The sequence below is a fragment of the Nerophis ophidion genome, linkage group LG01 (genome assembly GCF_033978795.1).
Source record: "Nerophis ophidion isolate RoL-2023_Sa linkage group LG01, RoL_Noph_v1.0, whole genome shotgun sequence".
NCBI lineage: Eukaryota > Metazoa > Chordata > Actinopteri > Syngnathiformes > Syngnathidae > Nerophis > Nerophis ophidion.
In genome coordinates, this window is record NC_084611.1 from 15059516 (window position 1) to 15086420 (window position 26905).

General features: G+C 39.7%; 3 protein-coding genes across 4 annotated transcripts in view; 2 read left to right on the forward strand and 1 right to left on the reverse strand.

Moving 5' to 3' along the window:
- zgc:153993 (uncharacterized protein LOC767645 homolog) overlaps positions 1–3304 on the forward strand; it is a 28896-nt gene extending 25592 nt beyond the window's left edge. For both annotated transcript variants that reach the window (XM_061896958.1, XM_061896947.1), the window contains exons 5-6: positions 2710–2814; positions 2880–3304. In XM_061896958.1, the coding sequence (XP_061752942.1) occupies positions 2710–2814; positions 2880–2978 (204 nt within the window). In that variant the 3' untranslated portion in view covers positions 2979–3304. The remainder of the gene's footprint in view (positions 1–2709; positions 2815–2879) is intronic.
- A 2097-nt stretch (positions 3305–5401) lies between these two features.
- On the reverse strand, positions 5402–17546 carry lto1 (LTO1 maturation factor of ABCE1). The gene is made up of 6 exons (XM_061896972.1): positions 17376–17546; positions 14434–14539; positions 12644–12714; positions 9452–9569; positions 5994–6103; positions 5402–5655 (listed from the first exon to the last, which is right to left on the reverse strand). The coding sequence occupies exons 1-5, from the start codon at positions 17459–17461 to the stop codon at positions 6032–6034; spliced, it is 453 nt and encodes a 150-aa protein (XP_061752956.1). The 5' UTR covers positions 17462–17546; the 3' UTR covers positions 5402–5655; positions 5994–6031.
- Positions 17547–23224: 5678 nt separating this feature from the next.
- shcbp1 (SHC SH2-domain binding protein 1) overlaps positions 23225–26905 on the forward strand; it is a 29025-nt gene continuing 25344 nt past the window's right edge. The window contains exon 1 of the mRNA XM_061919218.1: positions 23225–23518. Coding sequence (XP_061775202.1) covers positions 23368–23518 — 151 coding nt within the window. The 5' untranslated portion in view covers positions 23225–23367. The remainder of the gene's footprint in view (positions 23519–26905) is intronic.

Consider the following 26905-nt stretch of genomic DNA (forward strand, 5'->3'; position numbering starts at 1 on the left):
TATTACAGCTGCATTTGGGTGGAACGCAAGTACACCCTGGATAAGTATAAAAAACACACATATATATAAATATATATATATATATATATATATATATATACAGTATATATGTATATATATATATATATACAAATATTATATACTTTAAATATATATATATATACACACACTATATACTATGTATTATATATAAAACATACAATAATAAAACATATATAAAAATATTTATTTATGTAAATATATGTATATATATTATATATAATATATACTACTGGTATATATACACACTATAAATACTAGGGGTGTGGGAGAAAATTGATTCGAATTTGAATAGCGATTCTCACGTTGTGTGATTCAGAATCGATTCTCTTTTTTTAAAAATTGATTTAGATGAAAGAAAAAAAATATATATATATGTATGTATATATATATTTTTTTTTTATCAATCCAACAAAACAATACACAACAATACCATAACAATGCAATCCAATTCCAAACCCAAACCTGACCCAGCAACACTCAGAACTGCAATAAACAGAGCAATTGAGAGGAGACACAAACAAACCAAAAGTAGTGAAACAAAAATGAATATTATCAACAACAGTATCAATATTAGTTATAATTTCAGCATAGCAGTGATTAAAAATCCCTCATTGACATTATCATTAGACATTTGTAAAAATAATAAAAAAGAACAATTGTAGCTGAGATAGGCGCCAGCGCCCCCCGCGACCCCAAAAGGGAATAAGCGGTAGAAAATGGATGGATGGATGGAATAGTGTCAGAGTGGCTTACACTTGCATCACATCTCATAAACTTAACACACTGTGTCCAATGTTTTCACAAAGATAAAATATGTCATATTTTTGGTTTGTTTAATAGTTAAAACAAATTTACATTATTGCAATCAGTTGATAAAACATTGTCCTTTACAATTACAAAAGATTTTTTCAAAAAATCTACTACTCTGCTAGCATGTTAGCAGACTGGGGTAGATCCTGCTGAAATCCTATGTATTGAATGAATACAGAATTTATAATCGAATCGCGACCCCAAGAATCGATATTGAATCGAATCGTGGGACACCCAAAGATTCGCAGCCCTAATACATACCACTAAATGTATATACTATATATATTCTGTGTATATATATATATATAGATATATGTTATACATATGCATATATATATATATATATATATATAGCCTATATATATATACTGAACTTGTGTGAGCCTATATATATATATATATATATATATATATATATATATATATATATATATTAGGGCTGTGAATCTTTGGTTGTCCCACGATTCGATTGAATATCCATTCTTGGGGTCACGATTCGATAATATATCGATTTTTTTCGATTCGATTCTCGATTCAAAAACGATATTTTTCAGATTCTAGTAGTGGATTAAAAAAAAAAAAGCTTTTATAATAGTGAAGGACAATGTTTTATCAACTGATTGCAATAATGTAAATTTGTTTTAACTATTAAACGAACCAAAAATATGACTTATTTTATCTTTGTGAAAACATTGGACACAGTGTGTTGTCAAGCTTATGAGATGTGATGCAAGTGTAAGCCACTGTGACACTATTGTTCTTTTTTATTATTTTTATAAATGTCTAATGATAATGTCAGTGAGGGATTTTTAATCACTGCTATGCTGAAATTATAACTAATATTGATACTGTTGTTGATAATATTCATTTTTGTTTCACTACTTTTGGTTTGTTTGTGTCTCCTCTCAATTGCTCTGTTTATTGCAGTTCTGAGTGTTGCTGGGTCAGGTTTGGTTTTGGAATTGGATTGCATTGTTATGGTATTGCTGTATAGTGGTTTGTTGGATTGATTAAAAAAAATAATAAAAAATTAAAAAAATCGATTTTGAAAAAATTTGAATCGATTCTATATATATATATATATACATACATATATATATATACATATATATACATATATATACATACATACATATATATATATATATATATATATATATATATATATATATATGTATATATATATATATATATATATATATGTATATATATATATATATATATATGTATATATATATATATGTATATATATATATGTCTTAATTGTATTATCCAGAGAATTGTGCTCGATACCGTGGTAGATGATTGAGGGGACCCCTCATGAAACAGTTCTGTAGAGATGAAGTAGTCTTGTGATTTTTCACACACACACACACACGTTTGTAATAAATATATATATATATATATATATATATATATATATATATATATATATATATATATATATTACAATGTGTATTATTTAGATAATACATATACATACATATTTGCATACTGTATATAGACAATATATATATTGTAATATATATTATGTAATACATATATTTCCTATGTATATATTATCAATATATATTATGTTACTAATGTTAGCATTCAAACCTACTTAGACTCATTAAACGGATGTACGCCCGAGTCATATATTTTGTTTTATTATTTTGTGTCAACCTTTGACACGCTAATGTTAGCATGCTAGTATGCTAGCTGGTTCTGCAGGTCTCCAGCCAAGAGTCACTGATGTTGTCGCTATGCGGCTAGCGTGCTAACTGTTAGCCTCTGAGCTCGGCCTTTCGGCATGGGTGGCCCTCTTTAGCCAAATGACATTTTCCCAGCTGAGACTTGTGATGTTTGTCTTCCAAGGCTCTGACCACCAACCATCTGGAGAACAGCCGCCAGATCATCAGCTGGGTGCTGCAAGTCATCAGAGAGCAGCTCTACTATTGGCTGGTCCAGCAGGGAGGCTGGGTGAGTGAGTCCCATGACCAACAGTGCGGGATGAATCCAACTGATGTTTGCGTCTCGCCTTGCAGGAAGGAGTGATCGGCGGGTGGTCTCGCTGGAGGACGCTCACCTTGGTGGCGTCCGTCATTTTGGTGGGCTCCTTTGTCTTCTACAGGAGGACACGCTGACTCAGCAGTCACCATGTACTGTTCACATGTCGCAAGATGGTTCCAGACTCAGAATCCTGAGGAGCGATGGAGCAAAGCAGGGGTGAAGATGAGATTAATTTGCATATTTGTGACATCACTGGTGATGGAAGCTGCTGACGTGACACATATCGCCATCTTCTTGTCGAACTTTTATTCCTCGTCATTTGAGGACTTCTCCGAGTGCCAAACACTGCTGGTTTCTTTCTGAAGTACACCATCCTGCACAAGCCGTACTTCAGCTTTGTTTACACAAATAGGAGAAACTATTGGCCTGCACCGACTCCAATTAAAGGTATTTTACTGTACGTGTGGTGAGGTCTTCCTTTTATCTTCTCTCAACATGCTTTGTCTCGTAATGATGCACATGTCCTGTAAACAACCTTCAAGAGAACCTTCTTCTTCTCTAACGTCTGCACTTTTGCTCTTTAATGCTTCCCAGAAAAGACCCTTAGACATCCATATGTCACCTCACAATATTTCACGTAATATGTGACACCACAATATTACACATAATATTTGAAGTCACAATATTGCACGTAATATGGGACACCACAATATTACAAGTAATATTTGAAGTCACAATATTACATGTAGTATGTGACACCACAATATTACACGTAATATTTTACTTCATAATATTACACGCAATATGTGACGCCACAATATTACACGTAATATTTTACCTCATAATATTACACGCAATATGTGACGCCACAATATTACACGTAATATGTGACCCCTACAATATTACACGCAATATGTGACCCCACAATATTACTCGTGATATGTGACCCCACAATATTACACGTAATATGTGACCCCTACAATATTACACGCAATATGTGACCCCACAATATTACACGTAATATGTGACCCCACAATATTACACGTAATATGTGACCCCACAATATCGGTTGGGGACATCTCTACGCTGCTGATCCGCTTGAGATGGTTTCCTGTGGACGGGACTCGCTGCTGTCTTGGAGCCACTATGGATTGAACTTTCACAGTATCATGTTAGACCCGCTCGACATCCATTGCTTTCGGTCCCCTAGAGGGGGGGGGGGGGGGGTTGCCCACATCTGAGGTCCTCTCCAAGGTTTCTCATAGTCAGCATTGTCACTGGCGTCCCACTGGATGTGAATTCTCCCTGCCCACTGGGTGTGAGTTTTCCTTGCCCTTTTGTGGGTTCTTCCGAGGATGTTGTAGTCGTAATGATTTGTGCAGTCCTTTGAGACATTTGTGATTTGGGGCTATATAAATAAACATTGATTGATTGATTGATTACACGTAATAAGTGACCCCACAATATTACACATATGTCAAGTCACAACATTACACGTAATTTGTGACCCCACAATATTACACATATGTGACCCCACAATATTACACGTAATATGTGACCCCACAATATTATACGTAATATGTCAAGTCACAATATAACACGTAATATGTCTTAGATATGCGTTGGTGTAAATTTGTGTAAATATTTATGAACCGTTTTATGTGTATGTCTCAAAAACTGTTCTTTGGTGGTGGTGTTACCAGTTTGCGATTGAAACTGTCAGGTTCAAACACTGATGACATCTATTAAACAGACAAGAAGCAAGGAATCATGCAGCGACAGAGTTACATTTTGCTCGATGAGGAGAGACTTATTGGGCTGTACATTTAGTTACAGTTCCAACCTATGCTCTAAGGTACAGTCCCACGTGCTCCTCTATTTATTTGGGAGGTCGCTGGTTACATCACTGTGGCTGCTTCTGAAGGAAGGGGGGTAGTTTCAGCAGCCCCAGTTAGACACGATATATGATTAGTCAGAAATGCAAATGTGCTGACACTCATGATATCACTATGTCTCTGCTTTGTCTGTGTCACGGTACTGGACATGCGCAACCCAAGGGTCCCTGGTTCAATCCCCACCTAGTACCAACCTCGTCACGTCCGTTGTGTCCTGAGCAAGACACTTCACCCTTGCTCCTGATGAGTGCTGGTTAGCGCCTTGCATGGCAGCTCCCTCCATCAGTGTGTGAATGTGTGTGTGAATGGGTAAATGTGGAAGTAGTGTCAAAGCGCTTTGAGTACCTTGAAGGTAGAAAAGCGCTATACAAGTACAACCCATTTATCATTCAAGTCACAATATTACACGTAACATTGCACTTACGTAATAAATCTCAACTTCCACGCCAAATTCCCTAAACGTTTCCCTATGTTCTGAAGCCGACTACTTCCTGTCCCGCCCATGAAATGTGTCGTGCGAAACATTGGCGCTTGGTACTGTCAAACGTGTGTGGCAGTTTGAAGCGGTGGTAGTGAACAAAGACCTGTGGAAGAGGTTCCTCCGAACAAGGACTGTGGGCGAGAACAAAACAAAACAAAACGCTGGTACGCTGACAGCAATCTGATAAAAAACACAATCCTTTTTAATTATTTCAGTTGACATGTTGAGAAAGGCGCTGCGTTTCGAGCGTCGTAAAACGTGTCCGAACCAAAGTCCTGCTGTGATTGTCCTTATTCGTGTTCAGCAATGATTCACGAAAGGAGAGCTGGCTTGACCATCAATACTGACATTGAGTCCAAAATGGTCGTCCGGTGTTGACGAAGTGGCCGTGCCAGCAACTTGAGGGTTCCAGGTTCGATTCCCGCTTCCGCCATCCTAGTCAATGAATGCCGTTATGTCCTTGGGCAAGACACTTTACCCACCTGCTCTCAGTGCCACCCACACTGGTTTAAATGTAACTTAGATATATTGGGTTTCACTATGTAAAGCGCTTAGTCGCTAGAGAAAAGCGCTATATAAATATAATTCACTTCACGACTGGTGAGTAAACTCTGGTACCAGAAACAGACCAACAGGTAATTGACTCGATCGAGAGAACTGGTTCTGGCCCAGTGAGGACTGTTGATCGTGCCTGGGATCTGTGATCATGGTTTTGAAAAGGGTTTTCGATGTGGGACTAAGAGAACTGAAGAAGGCCCTTCTTTGCTACTCACGGACATTGGCCAAGGTCTTGGTCCTTCTCCGAAGAGATCTAGAAGGTAGCCCCTTGAGCGAGATTTCTGTAATCCCTGAAGTCCGTTTGGATGCCGAGGACGGAACAGACCTAAATGGAACCAAAAACATCAGGTTCTCTGCACGTATGTCGGCAAATATACTTAAAATTATTTCAATGCAACTTAAAACAAATGTAATGATGGCCGCGGGCCGTAGTTTGGGGACCCCTGCTTTAGACTTAAGACTTCTTTTTTTAATTTTCAATCAAATTTGAACTTTACAGTACAAGTAAGAACGAAATTTTGTTGCATTAGCTGATGGTAGTGCAGGATAAAAAAAAGCAATAAGGTGCGGATATAAAATAAATAGATTACTGTCCAGATAAATATATTGCACTTTTTGCATATGCATCCAGGTTTATAAATGTATGTTATACTGTCTTTATATTACAGCGAGTTTAATCCATTTTGGGGGATTATTATGATGCGTTCAAGAGTCTTACGGCCTGAGGGAAGAAGCTGTTACAGAACCTGAAGGTTCTGCTTCGGAGGCTGTGGAACTTCTTCCTAGAGGCACGTAAAGTACAGTATTTTTGTTTCATCTGACATCACATGGACAAAGATAAGACCTTCTGGAGGAAAGTTCTGTGGTGAGATGAAACAAAAAATTGAGCTGTTTGGCCACAATGCCCAGCAATATGTTTGGAGGAGAAAAGGTGAGGACTTTAATGCCAGGAACACCACACCTACCGTCAAGCATGGTGGTGGTAGTATTAAGCTCTGGGCCTGTTTTTCTGCCAAAGGAACTGGTGCTTTACAGAGAGTAAATGGGACAATGAAAAAGGAGGATTACCTCCAAATTCTTCAGGACAACCTAAAATGATCAACCCGGAGGTTGGATCTTGGGCGCAGTTGGGTGTTCTAACAGGACCATGACCCCAAACACATGTCACAAGTGCTAAAGGAATGGCTAAATCAGGCTAGAATGAAGGTTTTGAAATGGCCTTGCCAAAGCCCTGACTTAAACGTGTGGACAATGCTGAAGAAAAAAGTCCATGTCAGAAAACCAACACATTTAGCTGAAATGCACCAATTTGGTCAAGAGGAGTGGTCAAAAATACAACCAGAAGCTTGTGGATGGCTACCAAAAGCGCCTTATTGAAGTGAAACTTGCCGAGGGACACGTAACATGTGGGTTCCAGGTTCGATCCCCGCCATCCAAGTCACTGCTGTTGTGTCCTTGGGCAACACACTTGACCCACCTGCTCCCAGTGCCACCCACACTGGTTTAAATGTAACTTAGATATATTGGGTTTCACTATGTAAAAGTGCTTTGAGTCACTAGAAAAAAAGTGCTATATAAATATAATTCACTTCACTAACCAAATATTAACAATGCTGTATGTATACTTTTGACCCAGCAGATTTGCTCACATTTTCAGTAGACCCATAATAAATTCATAAAAGAACCAAACCTCATGAATGTTTTTTTTGGTGACCAACAAGTATGTGCTCCAATCACTCTATCACCAAAAATAAGAGTTGTAGAAATTATTGAAAACTCAAGACAGCCATGACATTATTATGTTCTTTACAAGTGTATGTAAACTTTTGACCAGGACTGTGTATAGCCTATTGTCATTGCACTGTTGTCTACCGATGCATAAAAAAATCTGTCCACCGATAAAACGCTATGATCACCGAAAGCGAATAACGTAAGCGATACGCACTGTAACAATATTTGTTGTCTAAAATTTAGATTTTATTTTGAAAGGACATGCCAGAAACATGCGTCGGGGGGTAGGTTGATTGGCAACACTAAATTGGCCCTGGTCTGTAAATGTTGTCTATCTGTGTTGGCCCTGCGATGAGGTGGCGACTTGTCCGGGGTTTACCCCGCCTTCCACCCGATTGTAGCTGAGATAGGCACTAGCGGTAGAAAATGGATGAATGGATGGATGGATGTTCCATATTTAAATTGTGGTGTTTTGAGCTTTGAAAACAATAAAGGTCTTTGGTTGACGTACCACTGTATCAACAGCCAGTGTGTACTTTGTTGTGTGGACAGAAACGTAAGGCCAAATAAGTAACTGCACGCTCAAAAACAAGCCAAAAAGACCACAACCCCGCAACTCATGAAATTAGTAAGGCGACTTTAGAAAAAGAATAAAGAAAAACGGAAATGCTGATTATCGGTCCTGCTAGACACCGACCTCTATTTAATAATACAACTCTAACATTTGACAACCAAACAATTAAACAAGGCGACTCGGTAAAGAATCTGGGTATTATCTTTGACCCAACTCTCTCCTTTGAGGCAGACATTAAAAGCATTACTAAAACGGCTTTCTTTCATCTCCGTAATATCGCTAAAATTCGCTCCATTCTGTCCATTAAAGACGCTGAGATCATTATCCATGCGTTTGTTACGTCTCGTCTCGATTACTGTAACGTATTATTTTCGGGTCTCCCTATGTCTAGCATTAAAAGATTACAGTTGGTACAAAATGCGGCTGCTAGACTTTTGACAAGAACAAGAAAGTTTGATCACATTACGCCTGTACTGGCTCACCTGCACTGGCTTCCTGTGCACTTAAGATGTGACTTTAAGGTTTTACTACTTACGTATAAAATACTACACGGTCTAGCTCCATCCTATCTTGCCGATTGTATTGTACCATATGTCCCGGCAAGAAATCTGCGTTCAAAGGACTCCTTATTAGTGATTCCCAAAGCCCAAAAAAAGTCTGCGGGCTATAGAGCGTTTTCATTTCGGGCTCCAGTACTCTGGAATGCCCTCCCGGTAACAGTTCGAGATGCCACCTCAGTAGAAGCATTTAAGTCTCACCTTAAAACTCATTTGTATACTCTAGCCTTTAAATAGACTCCCTTTTTAGACCAGTTGATCTGCCGTTTCTTTTCTTTTTCTCAATTTCTTTTCTTTTTCTCCTATGTCCCACTCTCCCTTGAGGAGGGGGTCCGGTCCGATCCGGTGGCCATGCACTGCTTGCCTGTGTATCGGCTGGGGACATCTCTGCGCTGCTGATCCGCCTCCGCTTGGGATGTTTTCCTGCTGGCTCCGCTGTGAACGGGACTCTCGCTGCTGTGTTGGATCCGCTTTGGACTGGACTCTCGCGACTGTGTTGGATCCATTATGGATTGAACTTTCACAGTATCATGTTAGACCCGCTCGACATCCATTGCTTTCGTCCTCTCCAAGGTTCTCATAGTCATCATTGTCACCGACGTCCCACTGGGTGTGAGTTTTCCTTGCCCTTATGTGGGCCTACCGAGGATGTCGTAGTGGTTTGTGTTGTGGTTTGTGCAGCCCTTTGAGACACTAGTGATTTAGGGCTATATAAGTAAACATTGATTGATTGATTGAACTTTGCTTGTAATAAGCAAACTTGGTACCATCGGCAGGTATTCATAACTGATTGTGTACTTCTAGTATGCACCTGCTTGAATTTGCCTCGAAGCCTGTCCACATCCTCCTGCAGCTTAGTAGATTGTGGGTCGTCATAGCTGCAATTTTGGATCAAGTCCAGAAGAGACACGACGGCTTTTAGGCGTTTTCTGCCACACAGGGAAAGGAAACAAAGTACAAGTTTGTGCACAACAAACTCATCAGCACACTGCTTTTGAAGATTAGTTATGAATCATTAAAGCTCAAAAGTCAAACAATTTTAGGTCTTGGCAATTTGTTCACTTATTGTACCGAGGTACGTACCGAACCTGGACCCCAATATTGAAGTAGGTACTGAACTGTAACCATAATACCAAGGTATGTACCGAACCTGAACCCCAGTATCGAAGTACGTACTGAACTTGGACCTCAATATCGAAGTACATACAGAACCGTAAACATAATCAGAAATAGTTTATTGATCCCCGAGGGGAAATTAAAATGTTTAGCACGATCCCATTCAAGATCAGACAAACATTACAGAGAGACAGAACAAATACCGAACTGTGACCCAAATATCAAGGTACATACCGAGCCTGGACCCCAAATTCAAGGTACGTACTGAACCATAACCACAATACAGAGATACGTACCGAAACGCGTCCATATCGGGGTACGTACCGAACCGTAATCATTATACCGAGGTACGTACTGAACCGTAACCTTAATAACGAGGTACATACCGAACCGTAACCATAATAACGAAGTATGTACCGAACCATAACCATAATACCGAAGTACGTTATGAACCGCATCCATAATACCGAGGTACGTACTGAACTGTAACCATAATACCGAGGTACGTACTGAACCGTAAGCATAATACCGAGGTACATACTGAACCATAACCATAATACTGGGGTACGTACCGAACCATAATACAAAGTTACATACTGAGCTGCGACCCCAATATCGAGGTACGTACAGAAACGTGACCATAATATCGAGGTACATACCGAGCCTGGACCCCAAATTCAAGGTACGTACTGAACCATAACCACAATACCGAGATACGTACCGAACCGCATCCATAATACCAAGGTACGTACCGAACCGTAACCATAATAACGAGGTACGTACCGAACCACAACCATAATACCGAGGTACGTACAGAACAGTAACCATAATACCGAGGTAGGTACTGAACCGTAACCATAATACCGCGTTACGTACCGAACCATATCCATAATACCGACGTACGTACTGAACTGTAACCATAATACTGAGGTACGTACTGAACCGTAACCATAATACTGAGGTACGTACTGAACCATAACCATAATACTGGGGTACGTACTGAACCATAATACAAAGGTACATACTGAGCTGCGACCCCAATATCGAGGTACGTACTAAAACGTGACCATAACATTGAGGTAGGTACTGAACCTGGACCTCAATATCAAAGTCCGTACTGAACCTGGACCTCAAAATCGAAGTACGTACTGAACCTGGACCTCAATATAGAAGTGCGTACTGAAACTGGCCCTCAATATCGATGTACGTACCGAGCCTGGACCCCAAATTCAAGGTACGTACTGAACCATAACCACAATATCGAGATACGTACCAAACCGCATCCATAATACCGGGGTACGTACTGAACCGTAACCATAATAACGAGGTACGTACCGAACCATAACCATAATACCGAGGTACGTACTGAACCATAATACAAAGGTACATACTGAGCCACGACCCCAATATCGAGGTACGTACTGAAACGTGACCATAACATTGAGGTAGGTACTGAACCTGTACCTCAATATCAAAGTCCGTACTGAACCTGGACCTCAAAATCGAAGTACGTACTGAACCTGGACCTCAATATAGAAGTGCGTACTGAAACTGGCCCTCAATATCGATGTACGTACCGAGCCTGGACCCCAAATTCAAGGTACGTACTGAACCATAACCACAATACCGAGATACGTACCGAACCGCATCCATAATACCGGGGTACGTACTGAACCGTAACCATAATAACGAGGTACGTACCGAACCATAATACAAAGGTACATACTGAGCCACGAACCCAATATCGAAGTACGTACTGAAACGTGACCATAACATTGAGGTAGGTACTGAACCTGGACCTCAATATCAAAGTCCGTACTGAACCTGGACCTCAAAATCGAAGTACGTACTGAACCTGGACCTCAATATAGAAGTGCGTATTGAAACTGGCCCTCAATATCGATGCACGTACCGAGCCTGGACCCCAAATTCAAGGTACGTACTGAACCATAACCACAATACCGAGATACGTACCGAACCGCATCCATAATACCGGGGTACGTACTGAACCGTAACCATAATAACGAGGTACGTACCAAACCGTAACCATGATACCGAAGTACGTACTGAACCGTAACCATAATACCGAGGTACATGCTGAACCATAACCATAATACTGGAGTACGTACCGAATCACAATACAAAGGTACATACTGAGCCGCGACCCCAATATCGAGGTACGTACTGAAACGTGACCATAACATTGAGGTGGGTACTGAACCTGGACCTCAAAATCGAAGTACGTACTGAACCTGGACCTCAATATAGAAGTGCGTACTGAAACTGGTCCTCAATATCGATGTACGTACCGAGCCTGGACCCCAAATTCAAGGTACGTACTGAACCATAACCACAATACCGAGATACGTACCGAACCGCATCCATAATACCGGGGTACGTACTGAACCGTAACCATAATAACGAGGTACGTACCAAACCGTTACCATAATACCCAAGTACGTACTGAACCATAACCATAATACCGAGGTACATACTGAACCATAACCATAATACTGGGGTACGTACCGAACCATAGTACAAAGGTACTTACTGAACCGCGTCCCCAATATCGACGTACGTACTGAAATGTGACCATAATTTCGAGGTAGGTACTGAACCTGGACCTCAATATCAAAGTCCGTAAAGAACCTGGACCTCAAAATCAAAGTACGTAAAGAACCTGGACCTCAATATCGAAGCCCGTACTGAACCTGGACCTCAATATTGAAGTACGTACAGAACCGTAACCATAATACAGAGGTACGTACCGAACCGTAACCATAGCACAGACATACATAGTGAACAACGATCCCAATATCCCGATCCTGCCATCTTTCAAATGAGTGCCCAAATAACTGCTATTGGTTATCCATACGAAATAACTTACTTTAGTTTGTTGTCTTTTCCGCGTTGAAGAAGACATTTCCATGTAACAGCAAAGCCATGATAAAAGGAAATCTGTTAGGGCACAAAAGATCAGATGTAAACAAACAGATCATGGAAGAAGTTAGTAGCTTAGTACAACTTGACTTGCTAATATATAATAAGGGAAACTGGACTTTTTTTGGGGGGGGGGTTTTACTTATCAGTATATGCTCCAGCGAGCCCTTGAGGGACAAGCGGTACACAATGGATGGCTGGATTTACAATCCTTATGTAAGACAAGAACACATATGATTTTTATTAGGATTCTGATGATGAAAAAACACTTGTGGCTAATGGGAGTTTTGACGTCCCTCGAAAACATCTTCAAAACTCCCCCATCAACATTTTATATACACAATGCAAGTCTATATAGTATTTTTCCAGACTATAAGCCACACTAGGGCTGAGCAATATATGACCTTTTTTTAATATCTCGATATTTTTAGGCTACACAATATATATCTCGATATTTTGCCTTAGCCTTGAATTAACATTTGATGCATACAATCACAGCAGTATGATGATTCTATGTGTCTACATTAAAACATTTTTTATTCATACTGCATTAATATATGCTGATTTTAAACTTTCATGCAGAGAGAGGAAATCACAACTAAGTCCATTGACCATAACTGTATTTATTAAGCAGTTATTAAGCAGTGGCACAATCATTCATGTCATTTCAAAACAGAAAGTGCAAGATTGTCGGAGACATTTTAAAACAAGCTATTAGTGCATTTCACTTCACTTTCATATCAAAACAATACTCAGTGCACTTTTTGTACAGAACGCCGCTACAATTGTTTAAAAGAAACAAAGTGCACTTTTGTGCATGATGTCAAACAACATATTTCAATAACTGTCAAATAAAAATGAGCTGCATAATAGGAAATCAAATAGCGTTCGTCCTTCGCTATGGAGTAGGTTACTGCGGACCTTTTCTCCTTTTGTTGTTGACTATCTTTTTCATACGGCGTTGATCTGGAAATGTTTGCCTCGGCATTTTGATGGTATGGGCGTGTGGCACCGATTGGAGATGTTGACATGCGGAGTAAGCACTCTTCATTCTGTAGCAGGTGACTTTTCAAATGATGCTACATATTAGCAGTAATGCTACTTTTTGTAGCAACCCTTTTCCCCCACACTTGACAAATTACAGTTGTCTGTTCGACGTATTCCCGCTTGAAGCCAAACCACCGCCAGACAATGGAGCCCCTGCTGTTTTTCTTGAGAATTAATTATTACTTCATTTGTTACCAGATTCGCACCTTCTTTCTCTCGTATTACCGCTCGCACCACAGCTAACGTTACCCGTGCTGCTACCTCTCTGCTCCGCGAGGGCGTATACGTATGTGACGTATGTAAGAAAGTGCGCTTGCCGTCTGTGAGAAGGAGAGACAAGAAAGAGCGGGAAGAGCCTGTAGTGTAATACCAGCAGCTAAAAGCAACTGCGTGAGAACGTATACTCGAATATCACTATATACCGCACAGAGACAAACCTGCGATATATCGAATGTATCGATATATCGATATACTCAGCCCAGCCCCTGACTCCAACTGCTGTTCCAAGTTAGCTCTTCACCCCAATTTTTACTCGCAACCTCGAGCGTAACAATCCGTCGACAGCTTGTATCATGAAAAACTCATAAGCTGACGCACTCGTGTCTCGAGGTACCAACGTCGTCATTTTCTCCGTGATACACGCGGCCGACGAAGCTAGGCATCGGATCATAGAAAAGTAGCATACCTCACCTCGGTAAAGAGTTTCGCCCCATGAGAAGCCCCATGTCTTCGGCCGATTTGCAGCCCCTGGTCGGTCCCTTTCTGAAAGCCTTCTTGGTACCCGTCGCCGCGGAACCTGCGGGTAGAGGGTGATGATTCAGCACATTTGATTGTTGAGGTTTTGGGGTTACCAGGCGGCAACAACTTTGGCCTTTGGGAGGTTGCATCAGTTCCAATTAAGACGTGTTACCGAAACGTAACCATTAAACGAAGGTACGTACCAAACTCTAACGATTACACCAAGGTACGTAAAACCATAAGCATTACACCAAGGTACATACCAAACCGTGACAATTATACCAAGCTACGTACCAAACCGTGACCATTATACCAAATGTACGTACTAAACCATAACCGTTAAACCAAGGTACGTACCAAACCGTGACCATTATACCAAGTTACGTACCAAACCGTAACCATTACACCAAGGTACGTACCAAACCATAATCATTACACCAAGGTACGTACCAAACCATAAGCATTACTTCATGGTACGCACCAAACCGTGACAATTATACCAAGCTACGTACCAAACCGTGACCATTATACCAAATGTACGTACTAAACCATAACCGTTAAACTAAGGTACGTACCAAACTGTGACCATTATACCAAGGTACGTACCAAACCGTAATCATTACACCAAGAGGACGGCGTGGCGCGGTTGGGAGAGTGGCCGTGCCAGCAACCTGGGGGTTCCTGGTTCAATCCCCGCCTTCTACCAACCTTGTCGCGTACGTTGTGCTCTTGAGCAAGACACTTCACCCTTGCTCCTGATGGGTCGTGGTTAGGGCAGCTCCCGTGCATGCCAGCTCCCGCCATCAGTGTGTGTGAATGGGTGAGCGTGGAAATAGTGTCAAAGCGCTTTGAGTACCTTGAAGGTAGAAAAGCGCTATACAATTATAAAAATATTTACATACCAAACAGTAACCATTACCCCAAGGTACATAATGTCAAAGCGCTTTGAGTACCTTGAAGGTAGAAAAGCGCTATACAAGTATCACCCATTTACGTACCAAACCGTAATCATCACCACAAGGTACATAGTGTCAAAGCAATTGATTGATTGATTGAAACTTTTATTAGTAGATTGCACAGTTCAGTACATATTCCGTACAATTGGCAACTAAATGCTAACACCCGAATACATTTTTCAACTTGTTTAAGTCGGGGTCCACGTAAATCAATTCATGAACCCATGGCTTTGAGTACTTTGAAGCTAGAAAAGCGCTATACAAGTATAACCCATTTACCATTTACGTACCAAACCGTAACCATTACCCCAAGGTACATAGTGTCAAAGCACTTTGAGTACCTTGAAGGTAGAAAAGCGCTACACAAATATAACCCATTTACCATTTAGGTACCAAACCGTAACCATTACACCGAGGTACATACCATACCGTAACCATTATACCAAGGTACGTACCAAACCGTGACCCAAATATCAAGGTATGTATCAAACCCAAATTGTAATACTGAGGTAGGTATTGAATAATAATATCCAGGTATGTACCATACCGTAACCATTATACCAAGGTATGTACCAAACCATGACCTAAATATCAAGGTACGTAACAAACCGTGATTGTAATACTGAGGTAGGTACCGAACCGTAACCATAACACCGAGTTATGTACTGAACCGTGACCCCAATACAGAGGTACGTTCGAACCGTGACCCCAATACAGAGGTACGTTCGAACCGTGACCCCAATACAGAGGTACGTTCGAACCGTGACTCCAATAGAGAGGTACGTTCGAACCGTGACCCCAATACAGAGGTACGTTCGAACCGTGACCCCAATACAGAGGTACGTTCGAACCGTGACCCCAATACAGAGGTACGTTCGAACCGTGACCCCAATACAGAGGTACGTTCGAACCGTGACTCCAATAGAGAGGTACGTTCGAACCGTGACCCCAATACAGAGGTACGTTCGAACCGTGACCCCAATACAGAGGTACGTTCGAACCGTGACCCCAATACAGAGGTACGTTCGAACCGTGACCCCAATACAGAGGTACGTTCGAACCGTGACCCCAATACAGAGGTACGTTCGAACCGTGACCCCAATACAGAGGTACGTTCGAACCGTGACCCCAATACAGAGGTACGTTCGAACCGTGACTCCAATAGAGAGGTACGTTCGAACCGTGACCCCAATACAGAGGTACGTTCGAACCCTGACCCCAATACAGAGGTACGTTCGAACCGTGACTCCAATACAGAGGTACGTTCGAACCGCGACTCCAATACAAAGGTACGTTCGAACCGCGACTCCAATACAGAGGTACGTTCGAACCGCGACTCCAATACAGAGGTACGTTCGAACCGTGACTCCAATACAGAGGTACGTTCGAACCGTGACCCCAATACAGAGGTACGTTCGAACCGTGACTCCAATACAGAGGTACGTTCGAACCGCGACTCCAATACAGAGGTACGTTCGAACCGCGACTCCAATACAGAGGTACGTTCGAACCGCGACTCCAATACGGAGGTACGTTCGAACCGCGACTCCAATACGGAGGTACGTGCGAACCGTGACTCCAATAGAGAGGTACGTTCGAACCGTGACTCCAAAACAGAGGTACGTTCGAACCGTGACTCCAATACAGAGGTACGTTCGAACCGTGACTCCAATAGAGAGGTACGTTCGAACCGTGACTCCAATAGAGAGGTACGTTCGAACCGTGACTCCAATACAGAGGTACGTTCGAACCGTGACTCCAATAGAGAGGTACGCTCGAACCGTGACTCCAATAGAGAGGTACGTTCGAACCGTGACTCCAATACAGAGGTACTTTCGAACCGTGACGAAATGCGCAAAATACGTAACCATGACGGGCATAGCGACAGAATGTAAAAGAAAAAGACGACACTTTCTAACAATTAAATCAGCAACTCACTTTTCATCCGCCATGACGATGCAGTCAAAAATATCTTCATTGGCAGAGTCCCGGGCCATCATAATGTCAGAATTATTATTTGTCATTATTGTTATTCTTCTTGTAGCCTTTTTGTCGGCTTTTTCTTCTTCTTCTTCGTTTTCTTATTCTTTGTCTATTTTATTTTTATTTTTATGGCGGCTCGCCACCGCCGCTAATTGTGCATGTCGCCACCTACCGTAGCGGAGTAATATTACCTGACTCGTGTCAATGCAACCTTATAGGACTTTTTATGGAGCCTTTTGTTTTCATGTCAAATGTTGTTTTACATCAACAAGTCGTTTTCATAAAAAAGTGAAACTTATATAAAAAAAAAAACAACTTTCAAATCTTTGCCTACTCGACAAATATTACATTAAAAAACAACTCCTTGTCTGAGGAAACTGAAAATGTTCGAGGGTGGTGTTATTAAAAATGTTTTAATAACACTAATAATTGATGGACAATTCATAAAAACAATAAAATGGGATGGATGGAAGACAAAATATATTACATATAAATGTTTTCCTCAAGTGAAAGAACTACAATGTAAAATAATTAATGTATTATACCCGAGCGATATTTTTTTTTAGACAAAAATGTTGTTTTTGTAATGTTAGTACTGAAAATGTGAATAATTTCTTTTTGGAATAAAACCAGGTTTTGAGAAGTCTACATTTTCTATAGAACAGGGGTTCTTATAACCTTTATGACCTCGGGGCCAAAATCTTCCACTACAGAAGGGACCAGGGGCCCACTCAAATATTTACTATGAATTAGAAATCGAACTCTTCATTGTAATTATTTTCAATAATTACATCTCAAACCCAAGAGCAGAAGCAAGGCTGAGTAGAAAAAATAAGTACGTTTTGCTCAAATAAATTAATAATGAATACATTAGACATTGGAAATTAGACAAACTTTATTGATCCACAAGGAAAATTGTTCCACACTGTAGCTCAGTTACAAAGGATGGAAAGTTTAAGGATGGTGTAAAATAGGTTTAAAATGTACCTCAGTAGCAATATAAAATATAACATATATGTATTATTTACGGCCCTGCGATGAGGTAGCGATTTGTCCAGGGTGTACCCCGCCTTCCGCCCGATTGTAGCTGAGATAGGCGCCAGCGCCCCCCGCGACCCCGAAAGGGAATAAGCGGTAGCGGTAGAAAATGGAAGGATGGGATGTATTATTTACATCATATATATACAGTAATAGATCTATAATACATATTATATGATATATGATATATACATATGATATATAATATAAATAACAGGGTATAGCCCGCCTTCCGCCCGATTGTAGCTGAGACCCCAAATGGAATAAGCGGTAGAAAATGGATGGATGGATGGCTGTTATTACGATTATGTTTCATAACTAAACTGCCAATAAAATTTAAGTTTAAATGAAAATACAGCTTAACTAAGTTCATTTTACAAACTTCTTAATGACTTTAGCTGCAAACTTCTTCTGTTAGTGTGATTGGCAACACTAAATTGGCCCTAGTGTGTGTATGTGAGTGTGAATGTTGTCTGTCTATCTGTGTTGGCCCTGCGATGTGGTGGCGACTTGTCCAGGGTGTACCCCGCCTTCTGCCCGATTGTAGCTGAGATAGGCGTCAGCGCCCCCCGCGACCCCGAAAGGGAATAAGCGGTAGAAAATGGATGGATGGATGGATGTAATTACTGCCACAAGTGGTGGAAAAGTGTATTACAACTGAGTAGACCGCAGCCCATACGGACCACCGCTGAGAAACACATATTTTTTTGGCCGCCCTATAAACCAGTGGTTCTCAAATGGGGGTACGCGTACCCCTGGGGGTACTTGACGGTATGCCAAGGGGTGTGTGAGATTTTTTTTTTAAATGTTCTAAAAATAGCAACAATTCAAGAAGCCTTTACAAATATATTTAATGAATAATACTTCAACAAAATATGAAAGTTCATAAACTGTGAAAAGAAATGCAACAATGCAATATTCAGTGTTGACAGCTCGATTTTTTGTGGACATGTTCCATAAATATTGATGTTAAAGATTTCTTTTTTTGTGAAGAAATGTTTAGAATGAAGTTGATGAATCCAGATGGATCTCTAATACAATCCCCAAAGAGGGCACTTTAAGTTGATGATTACTTCTATGTGTAGAAATCCATCCATCCATCCATCCATCATCTTCCGCTTATCCGAGGTCGGGTCGCGGGGGCAACAGCCTAAGCAGGGAAACCCAGACTTCCCTCTCCCCAGCCACTTCGTCTAGCTCTTCCCGGGGGATCCCGAGGCGTTCCCAGGCCAGCCGGGAGACATAGTCTTCCCAACGTGTCCTGGGTCTTCCCCGTGGCCTCCTACCGGTTGGACGTGCCCTAAACACCTCCCTAGGGAGGCGTTCGGGTGGCATCCTGACCAGATGCCCGAACCACCTCATCTGGCTCCTCTCGATGTGAAGGAGCAGCGGCTTTACTTTGAGTTCCTCCCGGATGGCAGAGCTTCTCACCCTATCTCTAAGGGAGAGCCCCGCCACCCGGCGGAGGAAACTCATTTCGGCCGCTTGTACCCGTGATCTTATCCTTTCGGTCATGACCCAAAGCTCATGACCATAGGTGAGGATGGGAACGTAGATCGACCGGTAAATTGAGAGCTTTACCTTCCGGCTCAGCTCCTTCTTCACCACAACGGACCGGTACAACGTCCGCATTACTGAAGACGCCGCACCGATCCGCCTGTCGATCTCACGATCCACTCTTCCCTCACTCGTGAACAAGACTCCTAGGTACTTGAACTCCTCCACTTGGGGCAGGGTCTCCTCCCCAACCCGGAGATGGCACTCCACCCTTTTCCGGGCGAGAACCATGGACTCGGACTTGGAGGTGCTGATTCTCATTCCGGTCGCTTCACACTCGGCTGCGAAACGATCCAGCGAGAGCTGAAGATCCCGGTCAGATGAAGCCATCAGGACCACATCATCTGCAAAAAGCAGAGACCTAATCCTGCGGTTACCAAACCGGAACCCCTCAGCGCCTTGACTGCGCCTAGAAATTCTGTCCATAAAAGTTATGAAAGTGTAGAAATCTTTATTTATAATTGAATCACTTGTTTATTTTTCAGCAAGTTTTTACTTATTTTTATATCTTTTTTTCCAAATAGTTCAAGAGAGACCACTACAAATGAGCAATATTTTGCACTGTTATACAATTTAATGAATCAGAAACTGATGACATAGTGCTGTATTTTACTTCTTTATCTCTTTTTTTCAACCAAAAATGCTTTGCTCTGATTAGGGGGTACTTGAATTAGAAAAAATGTTCACTGAAAAAAGGTTGAGAACCACTGCTATAGTGAATTATATATATACATTTTTTTATATAGCGCTTTTCTCTAGGGACTCAAAGCGCTTTACATAGTGAAACCCAATATCTAAGTTACATGTAAACCAGTGTGGGTGGCACTGGGAGCACGTGGGTAAAGTGTCTTGCCCAAGGACACAACGGTAGTGACTAGGATGGCGGAAGCGGGAATTGAACCTGCAACCCTCAAGTTGCTGGCACGGCCACGCTACCAACCGAGCTATACCACCCCACAATGGGGTAAAATAGGGGACGCTCGCGGCCCAACAATGGCCCTATGGTCAAGAAACGCTGCTATAGAATATTGAGTTAAGCACTCATATAAAAGACAGCAACCTACATGTGGTTGTCAATATTATCATTTTCTTAGTGATTTTTTATCAATTTTTTGGGTCAAAAAAGGGCAACCCAATTTTTCAAATTGGTTAATAATTTTAAATTATTACTAAAAACTAAGAACGTTTTAAAAGATAGGTTGCCCTGTGTAGTTGTCTTTACTGGATACATTTGATTTATTTTACATAAGCCCAATTTGTTGAAATGTTATTAGTCTCTTTTAATTTGTACAGTGTTATAATTTTCAGCATATTTTTTTTGTACGTAGTTAATGATTTATTATACTTTATATTGGTATGTAACTTGTTCAACTTGGTGTCAAGTATTGAATTATATTGTTCGTATATTAAAGGCCTACTGAAACCCACAACTACCGACCACGGAGTCTGATAATATATCATTGATGAAATATTAACATTGCAACACATGCCAATACAGCCTTTTTAATTTACTAAATTGCAATTTTAAATTTCCCGCAAGTTTCTTGTTAAAACGTCGCGGAATGATGATGCGTACGCGTGACTTCACGGACTGTCAGGAAATATTAGCGCTGCACCACTAGCGACTAAAAGTTGTCTGCTTTAATCGCATAATTACACAGTATTTTGGACATCTGTGTTGCTGAATCTTTTGCAATTAGTTCATTTAATAATGGAGACTGTAAAAAACAATGCTGTTGGTGGAAGGCGGTGGATTGCAGCTGCCTTTAGCACCGAGACACAGCCGGTGTTTCTTTGTTTGTTGTGAAGCAGAGCGGTCAAGCGAACATGTTTTCTCTTCATCAACCAGCATGTTTTTGGATGGGGAAATTGTGATCTATATCTTACCGGAGACATCAGTGGATTATTAGTCGTCCTGCAGCAGCTGTCAAAAAAGGCAGCTGTGAGCTTGGCTCCTCGGCTTCTCTCTGAGACACTGCTTGTTCACCGCAGCCATCCGACCTCGAGGTATGTTTTTACAATCTTTAAAATCTCACTAAAACACTATTAAAACAATAAGCAGATAAGGGATCTTCCAGAATTATCCTAGTAAATGTGTCTAATTACATCTGAAACGCTCACACTGCCGCAGCCCGGAGCCGTCGCTTTTTTTTTTTTCTTTCTAGTCCTTCACTATCAATATCCTAATTCACAAATCTTTCATCCTCGCTCAAATTAATGGGGAAATTGTTGCTTTCTCCGTCCGAATTGCACTTACTGCTGGTGGCTCCCATTATAATCAGTGTAATATGTGTGGAGCCCTGCAACTCGTGACATCACACGCACATACTTCCGGTAAAGGCAGGGCTTTTCTATTAGCGACCAAAAGTTGCGAACTTTATTGTCGATGTTCTCTGGGGCGGTATAGCTCGGTTGGAAGAGCGGCCGTGCCAGCAAATTGAGGGTTGCAGGTTCGATCCCCGCTTCTGTCATCCTAGTCACTGCCGTTGTGTCCTTGGGCAAGACACTTTACCCACCTGCTCCTAGTGCCACCCACACTGGTTTAAATGTAAAAATTAGATATTGGGTTTCACTATGTAAAGCGCTTTGAGTCACTAGAGAAAAAGCGTTATATAAATATAATTCACTTCACTTCTACTAAATCCTTTCAGCAAAAAAATGGCAATATCGCGAAATGATCAAGTATGACACATAGAATGGACCCGGTATTCCCGTTAAAATAAGAAAATCTCATTTCAGTAGGCCTTTAACTGATGTTTGTTGCGTCCAAATCCTGATGATTATGGCAGACGACGATAACTTCCATTTTTCAAATTAAAACAATCAAATAAAAACGTTATGAAAGCTTTTCACGTTCTGAAAAAAAAACATATAAACAATTGAAATCATAGATTCATTGAGAAGGTTATGTATGAAAATTATTCTTTCATTTATTTTTGTTTCATTCTCTTTCAAGCGTTTTCCCTTACACAGCTTTTCTATATTCGTTTTTTTTTGTTTTGTTTTTTTAACTAGGACTTTTGTTTTGACATCTTGGATTGTTGTCTGGAAAGTGTAATTAAAATATTTTCATGTACACATTATTTTAAAATGATCGGTGTTTATTGTGACCGTTCGGAATGATGTTGTTTGTTTTTGTATCATATTTTTGTTGAAATCAGTTTTTTTTAAGCTGCTGGAAGTGACGTCAAATCGCGCATGCGCACTCATTCCCCTATTCGAAAAGCGGAAATGTTCAAAGTAGTGCGCGCGAGCGTTTCACCGGAGACGTGGAAAGTTGAGCTCGATTTGATTAAATAGATTGAACATTTCAAGAAACAGATTTGATATTGAGCGTATAGTGAAAGTCAGAATGGAACAAGAAACGAGCGCCAACCCGGCGGAGGGAAGTTGGAGTGACAAGAGCGAGGAGAAAAACGGCAAGTCCGACTTCCTTGTTGTCGATTTGGAATCGTCCGTCCAAGTGGAAGATGGTCAAGATAAAATTTGCCATGTCACTCAAGGTATATCAAATATTACTCATTTATCTCACTAACCGTAGAGAGGAAAACAAGTTGCCTCGATATTGAACTGTTATCTTATATATCTGAGTTATGGCACAAAACTATTGCCAAAGTTGGCGGTTGAATAGATAACATGCACACAATAAACACGACATACACACAATAAACATGATTATAGGACATACACACAATAAACAAGATTATAGGACATACACACAGTAAACATGATTAAAGGACATACACACAATAAACATGATTATAGGACATACACACAGTAAACATGATTATAGGACATGCACACAATAAACATGATTATAGGACATACACACAGTAAACATGATTATAGGACATACACACAGTAAACATGATTATAGGATATACACACAATAAACATGATTATAGGACATACACACAGTAAACAGGATTATAGGACATACACACAATAAACATGATTATAGGACATACACACTATAAACATGATTAAAGGACATACACACAATAAACATGATAATAGGACATGCACACAGTAAATATGATTAAAGGACATACACACAATAAACATGATTATTGGACATACACACAATACATATGATTATAGGACATGCACACAATAAACATGATGATAGGACATACACACAGTAAACATGATTATAGGACATACACACAAAAACATGATTATAGGACATACACACAGTAAACATGAGTATAGGACATACACACAATAAACATGATTATAGGACATACACACAATAAACATGATTATAGGACATACACACAATAAACATGATTATAGGACATACACACAATAAATATGATTATAGGACATACACACAGTAAACATGATTATAGGACATACACACAGTAAACATGATTATAGGACATACACACAATAAACATCATTATAGGACATACACACAATAAACATGATTATAGGACATACACACAATAAACATGATTATAGGACATACACACAATAAACAAGATTATAGGACATACACACAATAAACATGATTATAGGACATACACACAGTAAACATGATTATAGGACATACACACAGTAAACATGATTATAGGACATGCACACAATAAACATGATTATAGGACATACACACAGTAAACATGATTATAGGACATACACACAGTAAACATGATTATAGGATATACACACAATAAACATGATTATAGGACATACACACAGTAAACAGGATTATAGGACATACACACAATAAACATGATTATAGGACATACACACTATAAACATGATTAAAGGACATACACACAATAAACATGATTATAGGACATACACACTATAAACATGATTAAAGGACATACACACAATAAACATGATAATAGGACATGCACACAGTAAATATGATTAAAGGACATACACACAATAAACATGATTATTGGACATACACACAATAAATATGATTATAGGACATGCACACAATAAACATGATGATAGGACATACACACAGTAAACATGATTATAGGACATACACACAAAAACATGATTATAGGACATACACACAGTAAACATGAGTATAGGACATACACACAATAAACATGATTATAGGACATACACACAATAAACATGATTATAGGACATACACACAATAAACATGATTATAGGACATACACACAATAAACATGATTATAGGACATACACACAATAAACATGATTATAGGACATGCACACAATAAACATGATTATAGGACATACACACAGTAAACATGATTATAGGACATACACACAGTAAACATGATTATAGGATATACACACAATAAACATGATTATAGGACATACACACAGTAAACAGGATTATAGGACATACACACAATAAACATGATTATAGGACATACACACTATAAACATGATTAAAGGACATACACACAATAAACATGATAATAGGACATGCACACAGTAAATATGATTAAAGGACATACACACAATAAACATGATTATTGGACATACACACAATAAATATGATTATAGGACATGCACACAATAAACATGATAGGACATACACACAGTAAACATGATTATAGGACATACACACAAAAACATGATTATAGGACATACACACAGTAAACATGAGTATAGGACATACACACAATAAACATGATTATAGGACATACACACAATAAACATGATTATAGGACATACACACAATAAACATGATTATAGGACATACACACAATAAACATGATTATAGGACATACACACAGTAAACATGATTATAGGACATACACACAGTAAACATGATTATAGGACATACACACAGTAAACATGATTATAGGACATACACACAGTAAACATGATTAAAGGACATACACACAATAAACATGATTATAGGACATACACACAATAAACATGATTATAGGACATACACACAGTAAACATGATTATAGGACATACACACAATAAACATGATTATAGGACATACACACAATAAACATGATTATAGGAGATGCACACAATAAACATGATTATAGGACATGCACACAATAAACATGATTATAGGACATGCACACAATAAACATGATTATAGGACATACACACTATAAACATGATTATAGGACATATGCACAATAAACATTATTATTGGACATATGCACAATAAACACTATTATAGGACATATGAACAATAAACACTATTATAGGACATACACACAGTAAACATGATTATAGGACATACACACAATAAACATGATTATAGGACATACACACAATAAACATGATTATAGGAGATGCACACAATAAACATGATTATAGGACATGCACACAATAAACATGATTATAGGACATGCACACAATAAACATGATTATAGGACATACACACTATAAACATGATTATAGGACATATGCACAATAAACATTATTATTGGACATATGCACAATAAACACTATTATAGGACATATGAACAATAAACACTATTATAGGACATAGTCACCATATACATGATTATAGGACATACACACAATATAAACATTATCATAGGACATACACACAAACATTGTTATAGAACGTACAGACAATAAAAGATTATTACAGGACCTACGCACAATAATCATAATTAAAATCAAATCCACTTTATTTATAAAGCACGTTAAAAATTTACCACGGGGTAGCCAAAGTGCTGTACAATGGGCAGGTTAAAAGATAATACGAGAACCGAGCAAACAACACAACACAAACAGAACATGATAAAAAATAAATAAATAAAACATAAAAACAGGTTCACAGCAGGTGTATAAAGAGGCGCCATTGCAGGATGGATATCACTCAGTGTTAAAAGCCAAGGAATAAAAGTATGTTCTTAAGAGATTTAAAAACAGGAAGAGAGGAGGCTTGTCTAACACTCAGAGGTAGGTTGTTCCAGAGC